The 18,628-nt window shown below is 38.3% G+C and overlaps 3 protein-coding genes across 3 annotated transcripts in view; 1 reads left to right on the top strand and 2 right to left on the bottom strand.

Annotated features, from left to right (window-relative positions):
- Window positions 1-18,628, bottom strand: part of LOC137239558 (zinc finger protein OZF-like) — a 197,454-nt gene that overhangs the window by 61,021 nt on the left and 117,805 nt on the right. The gene's annotated exons all lie outside the window — the stretch shown is intronic.
- LOC137239556 (zinc finger protein weckle-like) lies at window positions 2,250-7,914 on the bottom strand. Its single transcript, XM_067764982.1, has 4 exons — window positions 7,618-7,914; window positions 6,555-7,556; window positions 6,137-6,489; window positions 2,250-2,874 (listed from the first exon to the last, which is right to left on the bottom strand). Exons 1-4 carry the CDS (start codon window positions 7,789-7,791, stop codon window positions 2,589-2,591), a joined length of 1,815 nt encoding a protein of 604 aa, XP_067621083.1. The 5' UTR covers window positions 7,792-7,914; the 3' UTR covers window positions 2,250-2,588.
- Window positions 12,016-18,628, top strand: part of LOC137241490 (zinc finger protein 721-like) — a 105,764-nt gene continuing 99,151 nt past the window's right edge. The window contains exons 1-2 of the mRNA XM_067769095.1: window positions 12,016-12,356; window positions 12,417-13,562. Coding sequence (XP_067625196.1) covers window positions 12,174-12,356; window positions 12,417-13,562 — 1,329 coding nt within the window. The 5' untranslated portion in view covers window positions 12,016-12,173. The remainder of the gene's footprint in view (window positions 12,357-12,416; window positions 13,563-18,628) is intronic.

Below are 18,628 nucleotides of genomic sequence, written 5' to 3'. Positions count from 1 at the left end.
TGTAGCGATAAGGTTGCTCCCCGAAGGCTTTGGGGAGTGTTATCGATGTAATGGTCCTTTGCCGGATACAGATCCGGTACGCTCCGGTACCACAGCACCATTAAGGTGCTAGCCCGACCATCTCGGGAACGATTTATGTGGCCGCATTAAACCTTCAGGCCATTCCCTTCCTCCCCACCCTCAAGTTCCATTAGGAGCTCGTCTGTTAGTGAAACAGGATTCGCCGCGGATAGGTGAGGTTGACAATTGGGTCTGGAGAAGCTATATATTGCGCTGGCAACCTGAAGGGTTGCGCTACACAGCCCCTTGAATCTGGTATTTTAGTCGCCTCTTACGACAGGCATACTTACCGTGGGAATATTCTGACCCCCTAACCCGCTGGGGTATCTATGTATCTATCTATATCAATGGTATTTAATTTCCCAAGTGGATTTATAACAATAAATAGGGAAAACTTTAAATTTAAAAAAAATGGGCGTGTCATCGCCCCTTTTATGACCAAGCAATTTCCTATGTTTCGGAAGCCATAACTCGAAGAAAAATTAACATAACGTAATGAAATTGTGTACACATATTTTCCTTGTAGCAGAAAATATTTCTAGTAAAAATGGACGAGATCGGTTAAAGACCACGGCCATTGTACAGGTTTACAAGTATGATATGTATGAGAGGGAAACAATTTCTTTCCCTTTCTAACACACGGCAGTTTGACACTTCGGTCAGTGTCAAACTAGCGTGGAACCCAGTGGAACCTGCGTAGAACATGAATTTTGACACTGAACGAAGTGTCAAAATTACCGGGGTTGCTTCGTCGAAAGCGACACAGGGAAACAAAAAAAAGGAGCGGAATATCAGATATGGGTTGCTGTGATAGTAAATTTTTTTGAACGAATTTAGTATGAAAATGTACTGCACCTATATGGGTCCTACAGAAAATTATACAAAAGTCTTGAATTGGGCTATCTGAGGACACGTAGTTATTCCAGTATTAAGAATACAAACACGGGTGCTAAGTTTTTCTACCCGCTCAAAAGTTCTCCTCGAAAACCAGTTTGAAACCGAGCTCGACTGCAATAACCCGTCCAAAAATGTGGAAAGAGAAATGAAAAGACGTGTTTTATCCTGTTATCAATAGTCCAAAGGCAAAAAAGTATTCGAATTATTGGAAGCGAGGCAAAAACGCGTCTATTAATACCTCCCCCGACAGATTTGGTCGTGTTTTAGCCATCGTCCCCGGTAATAAAGTATCACAATTTGGCAAATAAAATTGTCCAAAACATATGGATTTTAAAGAGAGATGTAATTTAGTGCTCGTTTGAAAGTAAATAAGGATATTTTATTTGTAATTTTACAATAAAAATTTTACGCAGTTTTTGTTAGCAGCTACTACACTTTTCTTGGACCTAAGAGGTACAACAGTGCCAAATAGCATCCACACAAAAAACTAACAGGAACAAGAATTTTATCAGGTGAGCGTGGCTGTGTATGTGCGTGCTGCTACATATCCTACTTGTAGACCTGTACTATGACCACGGCAACTTAGATATAAAACAAATTTTTAAAAGGGTTGTAGACTAGAATAATAAGCTATAACTTAGTAAAAAATAGTTTTGAATCAATATTTCACTTATCAAGTTTTATTGTAAGAGGAAATGGGAGACATTTTTTGTTTTAAACGGGCGGTGCCACATGTTATGTAGAAAAGTAATTTATCTGAAATGAAATGTACAATTGAAGCTGACGCTAAGTATATAATGTTCGGTTACACCCGAACTTAGACACCTTTACTTGTTTTTTATTAAATTGCGTTTATTTTATAAAAAAATTGAAAATTTGGAATTAAAAGCTTTAGCTGGAATTTTAGAAGCTTTAATATTTAATTGTGATCAAGCTATAAACCTCCTGTGGGAGGGGGTGGTGTTTTTAGGATCAGGGGATCACTCCCAACGCATCCCATTCCAGGACACATTGGTTCCGAGCTGTTCCTGTCAGTTGGCCCACAGGACCCCCTAATTTAGTTTATTAGTAGAACAGAGGAAAAAGGGAGACGCAAGGTTTGAGACAATCTAAGTTACTGTTAGGAGGTTATAGCACAATAATAGACCTCCTGAAAGATAACCTAAGTATTCAAACAGCTATTCTTACAGGACATTGTAGACTGAACAGCCACATGCAGAAACTGCACATACATGCTGATTTTGCAATCGACCAGCGGAGACGGCGGACTATATTCTCCTGGAATGTGGCGCAATCTCAAGACGCAGGGCTAACTTTATGGGCTCACCAGGGCCAAAAAATTCCCACATTAAACTCCTCAAGTTAAAAGAACTGCTAGGGTTCATCAAGAAAGTCGGCTTGGATGAGATGCTGTGAAGGAGGTGAGGGCACAATAGACCAATGAGCGCAGTGCAATCCTGAATAAATTATAGAATAGTTTCACAAAATACTACCAAACAATTGCAGCACTGATTCAGAGGACGCTTATGTGAACTTCCATTAACGAATAAGATACTTTTTTATATAACTATATAACTAACATATATTAAATTCAACTTTATAATATACATATATATATATATTAATACTATCTAATATTTCCAAAATGTTGGAGGAGGTATATTGTCCAGCTCTGTTAAATGAGCAGGTTCCAAATTTTGCTCTTTAAAGGATGTTTGGCTCTTTGTTGGTATTGTGTCAGCGGGCTCTTCTACTTTTGACGGCGGTGATACTACATCGGCAATACTTTGTTCGAACAGTTTGGAGGATTTCGTGTCATCTGCAGACAAGGTAGGTGGAGGTTTCGGCCTCTTGCTGCGTGAAAAATTACCACTCTGTTTGGAAACCACAGGATGAAGATTTTCAGCGCAACGTGTTCTGTACAAATGTAGTTCAGCGTAAAAATTTATGTAACAACAAAAGCTTAGCTTATTTATGACTTTTCTCAATAAAGTCAAGGTCTAAAATCCTAAAAATGCTACCAAAAAAGCTGAGTAAATCCTACTAATTGCCGCATATCAATTAGGAATATTTGCCCACAATCACCCGATCTCAGAATTTGTGTCAAAAACGCCCTACTTGTGCATAAGTTGAAATCATTTTGAGGTGAGATGGGACGTTTATGAAAAAAATTCTGCGATAATGCGTTCTTCAGCCAAGTTCTGAGATAGGGTGTTTTTGAAACAAATCCTGAGACGGGGAGTTCTGGGAAAACATTTTAAGGTAGAATGTTTTCGAACCAGCAGGAGTCGAAATACAGCCGAAACTGATCTATTAAATCTGATATTTGACAGCCTATTTTCAAAAGCCAATATTATATATTTTGAAAATAAAAAAAAAATAGTAAAAAATGTAAGGCGCGATAACCTCCGAAGGGATTTTAGGCCGAACTTCTCTTACAATTTGTGCCGTGCTCCTCTTGATTTTCCCTACAAATTGGCCGGACGGGACCTACATGTTTTATGCCGACTCCGAACGGCATCTGCAAGGCAGATGAGTTTTCACTGAGAGCTTTTCATGGCAAAATACACTCGGAGCGCTTGCCAAACACGGCCGAGGGGCGACCCCGCTTAGACAAATTTTCTTCTAATTGAAAAACCTTATTTCTACAATTTTGATGTTGCTTTGCCCGGGGTGTGAACCCAGGGCATACGGTGTGGTAGGCGTAGCACGCTACCATCACACCATGGTGGCCGCTAAAGAAGTCTTGTACGCTATATGTATATGTATGTATATTTTTTGTTTGTTTATGATGGAAGGGGTTGGGTCTGCTGTTTACTGTGTCGATCGAGAATTAAGATCCTACAGGCTGCCTCACTGCAGCGTTTTTTTTTTTGCGTAAAATGTAGCCGTGAAGAAATTGGTAAAAATTCTGGAGGAACCGTTTTAAATTGCAGTCGCGCAAATATATATATTGATAGTCAGGCGGCGATCAAGGCAATAATCTAAACAATACCTCTTCAAGAATGTAAAGAAACAATGAAGTGACCATACATCTATACTGTTGTCCCGGTCATAAAGGGATAGAAGGTAAAATGCCGATGATTTGGCAAGGGGGATGCAGTACTCGATGAATCCCGATAGACGTCCCAATCCGTTTAGTTGGAATAAAAAGAAGTCAGAAGTTGCATATGATGATATGAAAAGGCGTGGACAGAATAGCGAGGGAACGGAATTTCTACGACGTTGGATACACACAGCAATTAAAGTGGGTCTTAGGTAAGTTCTAGTATTTGTCAAGAAGACATGAGTTATTCAATAACATAAGCCCTGGTGACTTATTTGGATTTTCCGTTTGGTCGTCAAACAAACGTCTAGTAGCACTATGGACACATTGTCTATGTGATGTCTTCATTGATCAGCCAGTTTAACCCAACCTTACCACCGAAAGGACGAAACGGCCGCCGTGGTGTGGTCATAGCGTGCTCCGCCTAGCACACCGAAGTTCTGGGTGCACGCCGGGACAAAGTTGCATCTAAAAGTTGGAAACAGTTTTTTTTCAATTAGAACAAAATTGTTCTAAGCGGGATTTTTGTTGTTGTTGTTGTCGCGGGGTCGCTCTCGGCAAGCACTCCAGGTGTATCTCTGCCATAAAGAGCTTCTGAGTGAAAATTCATCTGTCTAGAAGTTGCCGTTCGGAGTCGGAGTCGACATAAAACATGTAGGTCCCTAGAAGGCCTAGACGGTTTCATGTGGCCATACCAAATCGTTCCCGATGATGATGCTTGTTACCTCAAATCTCTCGCTGGCAGTACTTGGGGAAAAGATAAAGAAACGCTCATGACTACATACAAAGCAATCAGCCAGCCGATTACGTGCTACGCGTCACACATATGGTAGCCAAGCCTAAAAATCACCTAATGTAAGAAACTACAGGCCTGCCAAAATACTGCTCTCAAAATCGCCACGGGCTGTCTTCTTATGTCCCCAGAACACCATATGCATAATGAGGCGAGAATACTCCCCATCAGGGAGAGATGAGATGAGATGCTGACCAAACAGTTCCTGCTGAATACCCAGAAACCTGGGCATCCCAACAGACATCTGATTGATGAACCAGCACCGCCTAGGGGTATAAGGAGTCATCTCCGTAAGCATTTTGAGGAAATACGGCACCTGAGAACCCAGCCGTATGAAGTGAAACAACACAAGCAGGTCCTTGGTGAACTCCATAAACAGGCGTCGGACCTTTATGCCGAGAATTGCCCGGTGAATCCAGTGCTTAACGAAAATTATCCAAAACTCGCGGAAGAGGAACGCATACTCCCTAGGGAAACGCGTGCCACTCTTGCTCAACTTCGTTCTGGATACTGTAACAGGTTAAACTCTTACCTATCCAGAATCAACCCCGACATACAAAATGTATGCCCCGCTTGCAATGTGTCCCCACATGACACCAACCATCTCTTCAATTGTAATGTGGAACCAACGCCTCTAACACCCCTTTCCTTATGGTCCACCCCTGTTGAAACGGCAAGTTTCCTTGGACTCCCGTTAGAGGATATTGTTGACAATTTGTGATTGGTCGCGGCTATTAGGTGGGGCGAGCAGTGCTACAACAACAACAACAACAGCAAGGGGACGAGCTTGCCAGGTTGGCAGCGGCCGAAAATCCAATAGGAGCTGAGCCCATCATGCCAATAGGGTCACATATAATAAGGGAAGAGTTTAGACAAAAAGAGGCGTTCCTCAGAGAACAACACTACCGCGAAAGTCCAGGACTTCGGCAGGCAAAGGCACTAATAGGAGGGTACAACCCATAGCGATATAAGGCTATGATTAACCTCCCAAAAGGTAGCCTTAGGATTTTAATAAGCATACTCACAGGACTCTGCAGGCTAAAGGGCCATATGCATTAATTGGGCATATCGTCTAGTAGCCTCTGTCGATTCTGTGATGGCGAAGATGAGACTGCAGAACACATCCTGATGGAATGCGATGCAGTCGCGAGACGAAGACATAGGATCATCGAAACTAGAAAGTAGTCACATACACTTTCTGAAGCCGAGACCCATTCTGGATTTTCTCAGAGAACTCGGATGAGGTGTTGTAAAGAGAATGAGGGCACAATAGACCAATAGGTCGCAGTGCTTAACCTCACAACATCTATCTATCTAGAAGAAAGTAGTTTTTAACTTACACTGTCTTCAACACAGACAATTTCGGTATATTTTTCGTGTATGCTTTACAACCAGCAGCCTCTAGAGCAGCGAGTTCTTCGGGATGTGTTTTTCTTTTGTGTGTACGACAATTAGCACCAGTTGCAAAAGTTCTCTCGCAAAAATCACATGAATATGGCTTTAAACCACTATGTAGTATAAGATGATTTTTCAGTGTTTTGGCCCGTTTAAACGCGCGCCCACAATAATCGCATTTATGACGCATCACATCAGAATGTACAAGCATATGCCGATTTAGAGTTACGCGTGAGTTAAGCTGTAAGCCACATTCGGTGCAAATGTGTTTATCCGAACTGTGCATTTCCTTATGATTCTGAAAAATTATATATGTTGTATATCATTTTAAAATGCTCATTAAAATTTTTTAAAAACACATACCTTTAAGCGATATTGATTTTTAAATCCCTTTTTACATACATCACATTCAAAGGGTGCATAATCAGTATGTATTAGCATATGTTCACGTAACGTAGTTTCTGTGCGTACAGCTTCGCCACATTCTTCACATATAAATGGACGAACATCTTCGTGCACGAATTTAATATGTTTGGTAACATAATCTTTTGTTTGAAATTTACCTTCACATTGCGGGCATGGAAAGATCTTCTTTTCCTCTGGTGGTCGATGTGTTTGAATGTGACGATTCAGTTTAAATTTTGATTTAAATGATTTTGAACACTGCGGACATGTTAAAGATTCTTGATCTCTTTCATGTGCTTTTTTCATGTGTACACGAAAATTACCAATACGATGAAAATGTAACGAGCAGCTTGCGCAAAAGTACTTTGGTGCTTCAGCCGGTGCAACATCAAAGCCCTGATATTTTTTTTTGAGTTTTTTACGTAGACCTTTTTCAATAGCCTTACTATTTGTTTCAGTTAAATCCATATCTAAAGCCTTATTTAAATTGCGCATTAACTCAGACTGTTTACAACTTTCCTTCTCACTGAAAATATTTTCGTCGCCATCGCCAATAGGATCATCAAATTCTTTTTTATGTTCCATTTCCATATTGCCCAAAAAATCACTTTGTACTTCATCTGATATAAGCTCACTCTTCACAAGGCTATCCAATGTGTTTTGAGCAACATCTTTGGTTACATCAGCTACGAAAACCTTTTCAATTGATGATTTTGTATTACAACCATGTTGTTGCTTTGGGGTCGGCGGCAGTATTTTGAGTGTATAAATATCATTTTCATGCAATATGCATTTGTTTCGTAGTATTCGCAAATCTATGGGTTTCCATTCGCCGGTTAGTCGTATGGTATCATACATAGTTTGCACTTGTTTTACATGTTCAACAAATTTAAGCAATTCGGTCAATAAATCGACACAATGAGTGCATATCAAATGTGGCAGTTCTTTATCATCTCTCATCTAAGTATTAAACCATTGTTTCCTATTATGCGTATAATAATTTATTGAAGTAATCACTTACATTTATTCGAAAGAATTCTTTTATGAAATCAACAAGATGACCATTGTTGCTGTTGTCCGAACCAAGTGATCGATGGCTTTTCTCTGGAAGCATATTGATCTTTTTTGCACCTATTTTAGCACAGAGACGACACCAACATTTCCAATCTGCGACTGAAATATTGCTCTCGTCCATTTCAATTGTGCTTTTATTTTGTAAGCCACTTTTATGACAAAATTAATAAAAGTTTTGTTAGTTTCCTATCAGAAACATAAAACCAGGGAGAGCAAAAAATCATGTTCGATAATTATTAATCTGATTAGCTTTTTTTGACAGATAGTAGAACTGAATTTCGATTCGACTTTTAATCAATATAATCGATCTTTTTTCGAAGAATGAAGAATCGATTTTTTTTCTAGAATCGTTCGATTTCTTTACCCTTCGAAGTTTTGATGATCTTAGGTTACTTCGAGCGAAGGGGGAAGGATGGGATTAGCGCTCAACCGCCTAGATGATTTTGGCGTTGTATAACAAATCACGCCAGCATCCCTGTTTCAACATAACTGACACCAAGGGAGCTCAAGCCGTCTTACTGAAGGTCTCCACCTTCGTCTGCTTCAAAATACGGGTACCTATAGGTATAATATCTGTGCCAGTGTCTTCGCGCATTCCCACAACATGACGTAGCGGTTGGCATCAGGGCGAGGACCATAAATCGTCGCCAGGACTTTTCTCTCTGGGGCATCCCATTGTCTCTCGACACGGTCCATGATTCCGACCCATACTATAGAAGAGGTACGATGAGCGATTTAGAGAGCGTTATTGACAAGAGTTTATCTCTGTTTGATTTATAAGCTAGCATTGCAGAGAAGGCAGAATTTACTGCAGAAATTTCTGCGTACAAAATGGAATATCGTAAACAAAAATCGTTCATGCTCTTTGGTACTCGAGGTTAGTTTCTCTACTACTGCTATAAATTAATTTGAAAAAGCACAAAAAATAATGATATGCCAGTATCAAATACACTAATAATCCCACTGCGATGGGAAGACCAAGCGGAGAACCAGGTGGCACCCCTTCACTTCCGAGTTAGCGACAGTTAACGAAAGAGGAAGAAACTGTCGATATTTTTTAACGGTGTAATTAAGAAGCAATCAACTTTTCTCGACTCGATTTAATCGATTAAACCGATTTTTTTTTTGAGAATCTCTAACATATAGCTCACAGAAAATGATGTCAAAACGCTGTAACTAAGGCCCCTATTATGAGCATTATTCGATCTTCGATCTTCGCTGGCTATCGAACATCGAAAATCGAATTTGAAATTGGTATTATGACAACTCATCTCTGTCGAAATTTTCGTTGTGTATCTAATTTTCAAGCGAATAGCGATTTGTTGTCGATGCTGTATCGAATTGAAAAAGAATTGTTTAAAATGTAAGTTTTTTGTATTTATGTTCTACTTTTTTACTACCTACTAGTAATTTTAAACTATTTGAATTAATTTTATATACGTCCAAGGTCGTGAGTACGAAACAACAGCTTGAAAGACTGGTTTCAATAATGGAATAAAATTCCCATATAGCAAAGGAACTTGCACATTATAGAAATGCAACTTTGCTTGATGCAGCTCAGCCTCCTTGTAATTCAATTTTATCCATCTTTCACAAATAAAATTTTCCAAGACATTCAACACCTCTGATAGTACCACAGACACATTCGGCTGGGCAAGTCCGAGTGCATTTTCGTTTCCAATGCTCAGTTGGTAGGATCCCTGAGCACAAAATAGGAGAACTGTTGCCAAAATTAAAAAATATTAGGAATAGACTTGGCTCTTGTGCATTGCTACAGCAGTTCATCTGTACTGGACAACAAGTCCATGAACGCTTCTTTTGACAGTCTGAAATTTTGAATACATCTATAAACAAAACTTATAATTTCAACAATTTAACAACTTATTTAAAAAGCTACACTTACGTGGTTGAATTCATTTCCAAAGGATTTGAAGCATCTCACCCGTCTTCTACTTCTGGCTAGCTCCAGTAAGCTTTCCTCTTCATCTGACGAATCATCAAACCACAATTTCGTTGTAGTCATACTTTTATTTTTAATATTTGCATTTAATAACTAGTTCTGCTTTTGCTTATTTATTCTATTTTATTTGACAGAGTATTGAAAATGTGCTAATGTGAACTTTTGAATTTATCGAAATTCACAATAATGCTTGCCTTCATCGAACGCGCGTCGTAATACCGAATGAAAATTCGTTCGATCAGCTCTTTCGACCACAGTCGAAGATCGAATTTGTCTCATAATAGGGGCCTAAATTTAAAACCTATTTTACATTGTGAATGAAAATAAGTGTGATATCTTCTGCATAGACGTCAAAATTCAAAAGTGATTGGATCACTCGATTTGTAATTGACTATCGCTGTCTCATACTGTATCTCTTTCTATCACCCGCTGAAGATAGGCGGCCCTATGCGCCGCCATATTGAACACCCTGTCAAAACGCTAAAAAGTAGCCATATTGAACATCCTGTCAGGCACTTGACACTTAAGATATCACACTTAGTTTCATTCACAATGCTATTTTATTTTGACTATGACTATGCACCATTGCCTTTTACTTAGTCGACCGAATTAAAACGCAGCGGCTACGCTGGCTAGGCCATGTTATGCGAATTAAAGACGACGCTCCGTATAATAAAGTGTTTCAATCGAAACCCGCCTATGGAAGCAGAGGAAGAGGGCGGCCCCCACTCCGCTGGAAGGACCAGGTGGAAAACGATTTAAACTCTCTTGATGTGAACAATTGGCGGCAGTTGGCATAGCGAAGAAGCGAATGGCGCGTCTTGTTGGACGGCCATAACTGTTTAAACGGTTAAGCGCCAATTAAATAAGTAATCTTTTCCTACTTACTCTTCCTGTTAAGGTAAAAGTTTAGAACAGGGGTCGACTGCTAATACGCGTCCAAAAATATCGGGAGAGGTGTCAAAAGGCGCTTATTGATTTCGACAACAATAATCCGAAGGCGGAAGAAAATGTGTCTCTGTCCTGAGATATTTGCACTTGAAATTGGCAATTTTCATGTGGTTGTTGTAATTTTTTTGTGCACTGAAAAAAATTTTGTGTACAAAGGGATTTTACACGTATTTAATTTAGATCCCACACCATTGGTGGACCGGCCAGGGTAATATTTATAGGCGGGGTCAAAGGCCGCCAACGCAAAAAGGTGTTCTGCGCAAAAATACTATGGATCCCACCTCGGTTTTTCGTTAATATTTTTGAATAGGTTAATATTTTTATTTTCCGGATTACTTCGGATTCGGTCGTTTGACACCTCTCACGATATTTTTGGCCGCTTATTAGCAGTCAACCCCTGTTCTAGACTATTACCTAGAGATATATCAAGTTTGGCTTTTGGTAATTCTGTACTTTAATGTACAACCGTTAAAACTCGTCCCAAAATATCGGGAGAGGTGTCAAAAGACGCGCTTTGGACCCGAAATCGGAAATTATTTTTTTTTCGGAGATATTTGCAAACAAAATTGAAAATTTTCAAGTGGTTGTTGTAATTTTGATGAGTTTGTTGTACCCACAAGACTGAAGGTAAGTGTTTTGCGCGGATATAGATTTGGTCTCCAAACCGGTGTTGGACCCACCCAGGGTAATTTTTTATAAGCGCGGCCGAAGGCCGCCAATTAATAAAGGTGTTTATTTATTTATTTACTATATTAAAGTCAACACAGACACAAAGCGGTCGACTACTGGATACAAGATACAGTAAAAATAATAATAAAAAACAAGTGTAAAAACAAAATTTAAATAAAAAATTAAATTATAAACAATAAAATTAATTAAGTTAAATTTCTGCGCAAAAATACTATGGATCCCACCCCCGGTCGCTCCGGGGCCATTTTCCGGTTTTTTTGAAATATCTTTTCACATAAATAAAATTTTTAATTTCCGCTTTCGCTCCTGGGATCAAAACGCATATTTTGACACCTCTCCCGATATTTTTGGACGAGTTTTAGCAGTTGTACATTAAAGTAAAAGGTAGTAGTCTAGTTGAGAGGTCGACTGTTAATACGCTACCAAAAATATCGAGAGAGGTGTCAAACGACGCGTCTTGACATCAGTATTAATAATCTGGGAATTTTTTTGGTAAGTCTAGTTGCAAATATCTCCGGTCAGAGATAAAATGTTTCTTTTCCGCCTTCGGATTATTGTTCTCGTGATTAAAACGCGTCTTTTGACACCTCTCTCGATATTTTTGGTAACGTATTAGCAGTCGACCCCTCAACTAGACTTTTACCAAGTAAAGAATTACCTGGCTTTTTTCCGAGCATTGCATTACTGAGGTAGTAAAATAGTAAAAAACAGTATCCCTTCAACCTTTAAAATTCATCGGATTATGTTCTTGTACTACTGACTTCACCTGGTTTCATTGCATCATGTCACAGCCTCGACTAATCGAAAATTCACACGTCAAAACAAGCAAACCATTTTTGTCACCCCTAGTGATATGAACCTTATTTGTAAACTTTAATTATTGTAATTACATTTCAGTAACAATGGAAACTGCAGAGAATAAAGTAACAAATGATGAATGGAAATGTTGGTGCCGTCTTTGTGCAAAAGAAAATGCAATAAATATGTACATGTTTCCAGAGCCACAACAAGACTTTACTTCTGCAAATGGCAAACTGAACAGCATTCAAATCATTGATTTCATAGAGGAATTCTTTCAAATAAACGTAACTATACAGTAAGAATATAGAGATTCACTATATGGAAATAATTGATTATTTTTTTAGATTAAAAAAAATGAAGATTTACCGCAACTACTTTGTACGCCTTGTGTCGCTTTGGTAACAAAACTGGTAAAATTTGTTGGTCATGTGAAAGAAGTGCAATGCATGTACGATACCATACGACTGACCGGCGAATGGAAGCCCATAGATTTGAAAATGCTACGCGATAAATGTATATTGCATGAAAATGATATTTATACACTTAAAACACCACCGCCTTCGCCGATACATAATGATTGCACATTAGCAAAATCAACCATAGAAAAGGTTTTTGTTGCTGATTTGTCGGGTGCTGTTACACAAAATTTATTAGATGCAATTGTAAAAAATGAGTTTATATCGGATGAGGTAGCGAGCGGTGTGTTGCACAGTAATATTGAGGATAAATATGAATCTCACGAATTTGACAACGATGACAACGTTGATGATCCCTTTGCCGATAATTTAAATGAAAATCTTACTAGCGAAAATGAAACTTGTAATTCCGAAAGTAAAATCAATGTTAGCAAGAGTTTGGAAGTAGCACCAATTGAGAAGGTTGACGAAAAGAAGCGTGTGGGATATTTAAAAAAGAACTCAATCGAAAATAAATGTAATGATAAAGTAAACAAAATCGAAACAAGTACGAATTCAGATGAACAGTTAATTAGCAGAAGTAAAGAAAAGAGGCGTGTAAGAGATTATAAGAAAAAATCCGTTGACGGCCACAGTGAAAAAAAAGAAAAAAAGCTTATAGAAAAGAAATACACCTGTGTTGAATGTTCAATACATTTTCAACAAGATGGCAATTATCGCACACATATGAAGAAAAAGCATGGTATAATCGAAGAGCCGCTTAAATGTAGTGAATGTCCTAAGTCTTTCGAATCTTTAAACAAACTAAATCGTCATTTAAAAACACATCGACCAGAAGATGAGAAAAAAATATTTCCATGCGCACAATGTGAAAGAAAGTTCACATCGAAAGATTATGCAGCAAAACATATTAAATTTGTACATGAAGATATTCGTTCATTTATATGTGAAGAGTGTGGTGAAGCTGTCCGTACAGAAGCCACTCTACGTGAGCATATGCTAATACATACTGATTATGCACCTTTTGTATGTGAAATATGCAATAAAGGCTTTAAAAATCAATATCGTCTAAAGGTAAGGCGTCTTAAGGACTGGAACAAAAAGTTCTGCAAATAGAGTAATGCGCATAAAGTGCTAACAGTTTCTTTGTTAGTACATTTTGTTTAATAAGGATGGAAAAACATATTTATATCAATGACATGTGAAGATATTGTATCATTTTATACTTTGCTGTCCTATGAACGAACTTTTCTGGAGAGACCCGACATCAAGTTTTGTAGAACTGCTTTATAAAATGTTAGCGACACTGTTCGCCACATTCTTTTTACTTTTGTAACGGTTTTTGTGGGTTTTTCTGTTGTCAAAAGTTTTGCTTTCATCTTCGCCCGATTTCGCTTAGTTGGCTGCAACTAAGGCACATTGGATGGATTCAAGTTTTTCCTAACATTGTTGTCTTGGAACCACTTTTGGGTGACACGAGCGTAATGTTCTAAAGCCAAGTCTGTTCAAAATATAGATGAACCATTATGACAGAAGACGTTTTTGAAGACACTTTCACGTAGAGAACGGCATATTAGTTTCTCCGAATAGCAGTGTTCTCTACAGACTGCAGCAGTATAACTATGTACCTGGCAACTTCCTTAGTTCAATTTTCAAATACGTTTCACATAGAGCTTAGATGCAAGGGAAATACACTTTTATGTCTGTTTTTCACTTCATTTTGGAACTTTTTTATTTTTATAAGTTTTAATACAATTTCTCTGCTTGATTCCTGTGACTTGCACAAGTGTGGTTTTGGGCTATTTTGGTAACATCTCTATTTGACATGGTTCGGTTTTCCTAATTAGGGATAGAACATTATTATCTAGATAGATATATAGATAATTAATTGCGACAATTGGTCTATTGTGCCCTCAGCTGCTTCACAGCACCTCATCCAAGCCGACATCTCTGGTGAACCCTAGCAGTTCACCTGGCTTGAGGGATTAGATGTGGGAATGCTCTGGCCATAAACTTAGCCCTACGTCTTGAGATTGCGTCACACTCCAGGAGTACATGGTCCGCCGTCTCCGCTGATCGATCACAAAACCGACATGTGTTGTTCGATGATATACCCAGCTTTTGCATGTGATTGTTCAGTCTACAGTGTTCTGTAAGAATAGCTGTTAGGATTCTTAGGTTATTTTTCGAGAGGCTTATTAATGCCCTATATCGAGTTATGTTGTAACCTCCTAACAATAACTTCGATCGTCTCAGGCCTGGCATATTGCGCCAGTGTTCGTCCCTCTTTACCCTTTCTTCTACTAATAGATGCCCTTTAATTTCTTGCGGGCCTACTAGCAGGACCCATAGGTCGCGTCGTTGCTGCCTCTCTGGCTAGGCTGTCCGCCTGCTCATTACCCTCAAATCCCCTGTGGCCAGGAACCCAGGCCAACAGTAGTTCGTTGTGTGCTCCTAGGTGATTTAGCTTTTCAACGCACTCAAGGACCAGTGCTGATTTTATTTCAGACGCCGAGATCGCCTTGACGGCGGCCAGACTGTCACTGAGTATGGCGAGTGTTTCATTGGAGTATACGCGCTGAAGGTTCAGAGCTCGGGTATGCTCCCATGGGTGTTGATATCTTGGCTCTGGGTCCAACGAATCCAGATCCAATCCCCTCTGGCGTCTTCGAGCCGTCGGTATACCACACTATTTTATTTAGCTGATGAATGTTTTCAATTCTGCTCTCCTCCCACGTATCCTTGTCTACCAGTTCTACTTTATACCTTTTTTTATAAACTATCTGCCTGAGAATATCATCCCTTGGGAGTTGGGAGATTGGGATCTTCCTTCTCCTCCAAGTTCCGGGTCGATATGACCTTACCTTTGCCCGAGTCCTCCTTGACGATATTCAAGAGGGTTCGCTTGGCTGACTGCTCTATCGATATATGCAGCGGGGTTAGATCGAGGATAGCCTCCAGCGCTGTTGTTGCGCATAGCTCCCGTGATACATACGCATGCCAGTCGCTGAAGTTTTGACAGTGCTTGTTCGTCGCCGCCCGAATTTTCCTCGATGCCCAGGCTATCGAGCCATATGTTATCATAGGTTTTACTATCATGGTCCTTGAGACAATGTTATAGGATAACCCTGTAAGTTTTGACAACCTTTTGTAACTAAAATTCCAAATGTACAACATTATTTACGTAGATCTTCTTTCTGACTCATTTTCCACGGTGCTGAAGGCTTGACTTAAGAATAATATATTTTTATAAAAATTTTATGAAACGCCAATTCATAAAAAATTAATTCAAAGCATACTTTGTCATTACTAAAAAAACTTATAGTGAGTTCTAAATTTGCGGAACTTTCTGTACTAGTCCTTATGTTAAATAATTAGCATTATGTTGCAAAGTTGTTAAGGAATGTATTCTTTTTGGAATAATTATTCTTTTTATTGCAGCCACTGAGGGATTTTTAATTTAATTTATTTATTATTACGGCTGTTTAGGCCTAAAACTTAAACTACTAAATACAATTCAATATTATATCATTTATTTCTATTGAATATGCTGTTGGAATGCCATGTGATTCCGATCAGCATATTTACTGGCGTAACAAACGGACGACTCTGTGAGCCAGTCATTTAAGGAAGGTTGGAAAGGACGCGTTTCCAATCCTCCAGGGCTCCCAGCTTAAGGCAACAAAATTTGGAACTTATATTTTTCAATTGTATTTGTATTTTAAGCTGTCGGAATGTATTGGTCTCCGATCAACACAGCTAAACATGTCTTTGGATGTTGGAAATTGAAGTGTACCCAATCACCCCTCAACTTTGTTTAGTAAAGACGCTGTCGGAACGCATGAAGATTCCGATCAGCACATCTCAAAATATATTGGGAGGTTGAAAAGGACGTGTTTCCAATCCCCCCTGCTCCACTTTTGTTTGACCTTATTTTGGTTACACATCATATAATTTTATTGTTATATTAATGCTGTCGGAATGCTGAAAATACCGAATTCCAGAGAAATTTGTTGTTGGAACTGTCTGGAGTTACAGGTGGCGACTGTTTTTCTTTTCCTTAGGGCCGGGTGCACTGTATTTTGCTACTACCAGTATTACCATTCCCTTTTCGCGCTCCAGTATCGGTATGTCATGTAAAAAATAAAAGAAAAAAAAACTTTATCTTATTGGAAGGGTTTTACAATGCTCCAAAAAGCTTTTTTTAAAGGTATTGAAGTTATTACTACTTTTTATGTGATTAGGAAGTTCATTGAAATATTTCAGGCCCTTATAAAATATATTTTGCTTGTCCACTTCTGTTTTGAAAAGAGGTAATCTAAAATTATTTTTTTCTCTGATTACGTATGAATGTGCATCATTTACATATCTAAGCTTTTCGCTGAGGTATGTTGGTAATTTACCGTGCTTAATATTAAATACAAATTTCATACTGTGGTAGAATATGAGCTGTTTTATACTCAACCAGTTTAGTGCTTCTATCATGTTATTAATGGGAGTATCATACCTCATGTTTAATATAAATCTCATAGCTTTATTTTGCATAACTTGTAGCTTATCTACCTGAGTTACATTGACCATAAAGAATATTGTGGGACAATATATGAAATGCGGCTCTATGATGGATTTATACACTTTCAGTTTATATTTTCTACTGATAAATTTGCATGACCTTTTCCAAAAACCAATTTTCTTGCCTATTTTGGCAACTATATAATCAATATGATCATTAAATTTTAATTTATTATCAATCTGAACCCTAAGTACTTGAAAGTTTTAACTTCGTTAATGCTTGAGTTCATTATTTTTAGCCCGATATTACAAGATTCCTTATTCATCGCTCTAGATATGACCATATGGGTTTTATTAACATTAAGTTTAAGCTTATTGTTACAAAGCCACCTGTATAGGGTGTTCAAGTCTTCCTGCATTTTGCTCCTAGCTAACATGATATCAAGTTCACTTACTTCGAGCAGTGCGTCATCCGCAAACAGCCTTATTTTACTATGTTTTAGCGCCGAAGATATATCATTTATATATATGTTAAATAGGACCGGTGCCAAAACGGATCTTGTGGCAATCCAATTCCTGTCAATACCTCTTCCGAGACAACCGACTCAATGGCTGTTTTTTGTCTTCGGTTACCTAAAAAGCTCTGAAACCACTGCAGCTCGTTGCCCCTAATTCCAATTTTTTCTAATTTTTTAATCATTATATTCCTGTCTATAGTTTCAAATGCTCTCTTCAAGTCGATAAAAACCGCAAGTATACTTTTCTTTTGATTTAGTTCTTCTTTCCAACTCGATATTACATAATTTAAAGCCGTTTCACAAGAGTGGCCTTCTCTGAAACCGGATTGTTCTTTAATTAGTATTTTATTTATTTCCAAGTAACTTATGAGCTGATCTTTTACTACTGTTTCTAGAATTTTTTCGATATTCGGCAACGTGTTGATCGGTTTCAGATCTTCTGCCTTTAATGAATTTTTTACCTTCTTTATTGGCACTATTGTTGATATTTTCCATGCGTCCGGCACTATTCCCTCTACTAATGATTTATTTATGATATCCACATAGAAATGTCCCATGTATGACACCGAATCCTTAATTACTCCTTCTGATAGTAAATTTGTTCCTCCGATTTTATTTTTTAACCTTTTAGCTTCCAATATGACATCATCAACCGTAACTTCTTGGAATTTCAGACATGTGCTAACCGTGTATTGCACACTGTCGCCACTATCCAAAGTTTCGATTTCTCGATTTACGTCACCAATACTATCAACAAAGAAGGAATTCAATGCTTGAGCTATATCCTCGGGTGTTTCATATCTTATACCATTTACAATCACTGTCAGGATATTGTCACGCACCTCAGTTAAGTTTACTGCTTGCTTGAGGTGTTTCCACATTAATTTCCTATCAGAAGAATTTAAGGCAATATTTTTCTCCATATACTTAATCTTTTTAATTTTGATTAGTTTCTTATAATACTTCGCAACCGTATTATATTCCGAAAATTCACCAGATCTTCTGGCTTGTGAGTGCAATTGGATTTTTAATTTGTTAATTTCGGTCAGTTCATGATCGTACCACTTATTTCTCAACCTGTTCTGATGTTAATAAACCCATGCAGTGTGA

The sequence above is a fragment of the Eurosta solidaginis genome, chromosome 2 (assembly GCF_040869045.1).
Source record: "Eurosta solidaginis isolate ZX-2024a chromosome 2, ASM4086904v1, whole genome shotgun sequence".
NCBI classification, from domain to species: Eukaryota; Metazoa; Arthropoda; class Insecta; order Diptera; family Tephritidae; genus Eurosta; species Eurosta solidaginis.
Note: the sequence above shows the minus strand (reverse complement) of the source record. Positions and strands in the feature narration are given on the sequence as shown.

Bases quoted from the DNA above. Each gene is read 5' to 3' on its own strand.
- LOC137239556 (XM_067764982.1), bottom strand. From the start codon at position 7,791: ATGGACGAGAGCAATATTTCAGTCGCAGATTGGAAATGTTGGTGTCGT. The intron at 7,557-7,617 runs GTAAGTGATTAC...TTTAATACTTAG, and splicing joins AAGAATTCTTTCGAATAAAT to ATGAGAGATGATAAAGAACT. The intron at 2,875-6,136 runs GTAAGTTAAAAA...ACATTTGTACAG, and splicing joins TTGTCTGTGTTGAAGACAGT to AACACGTTGCGCTGAAAATC.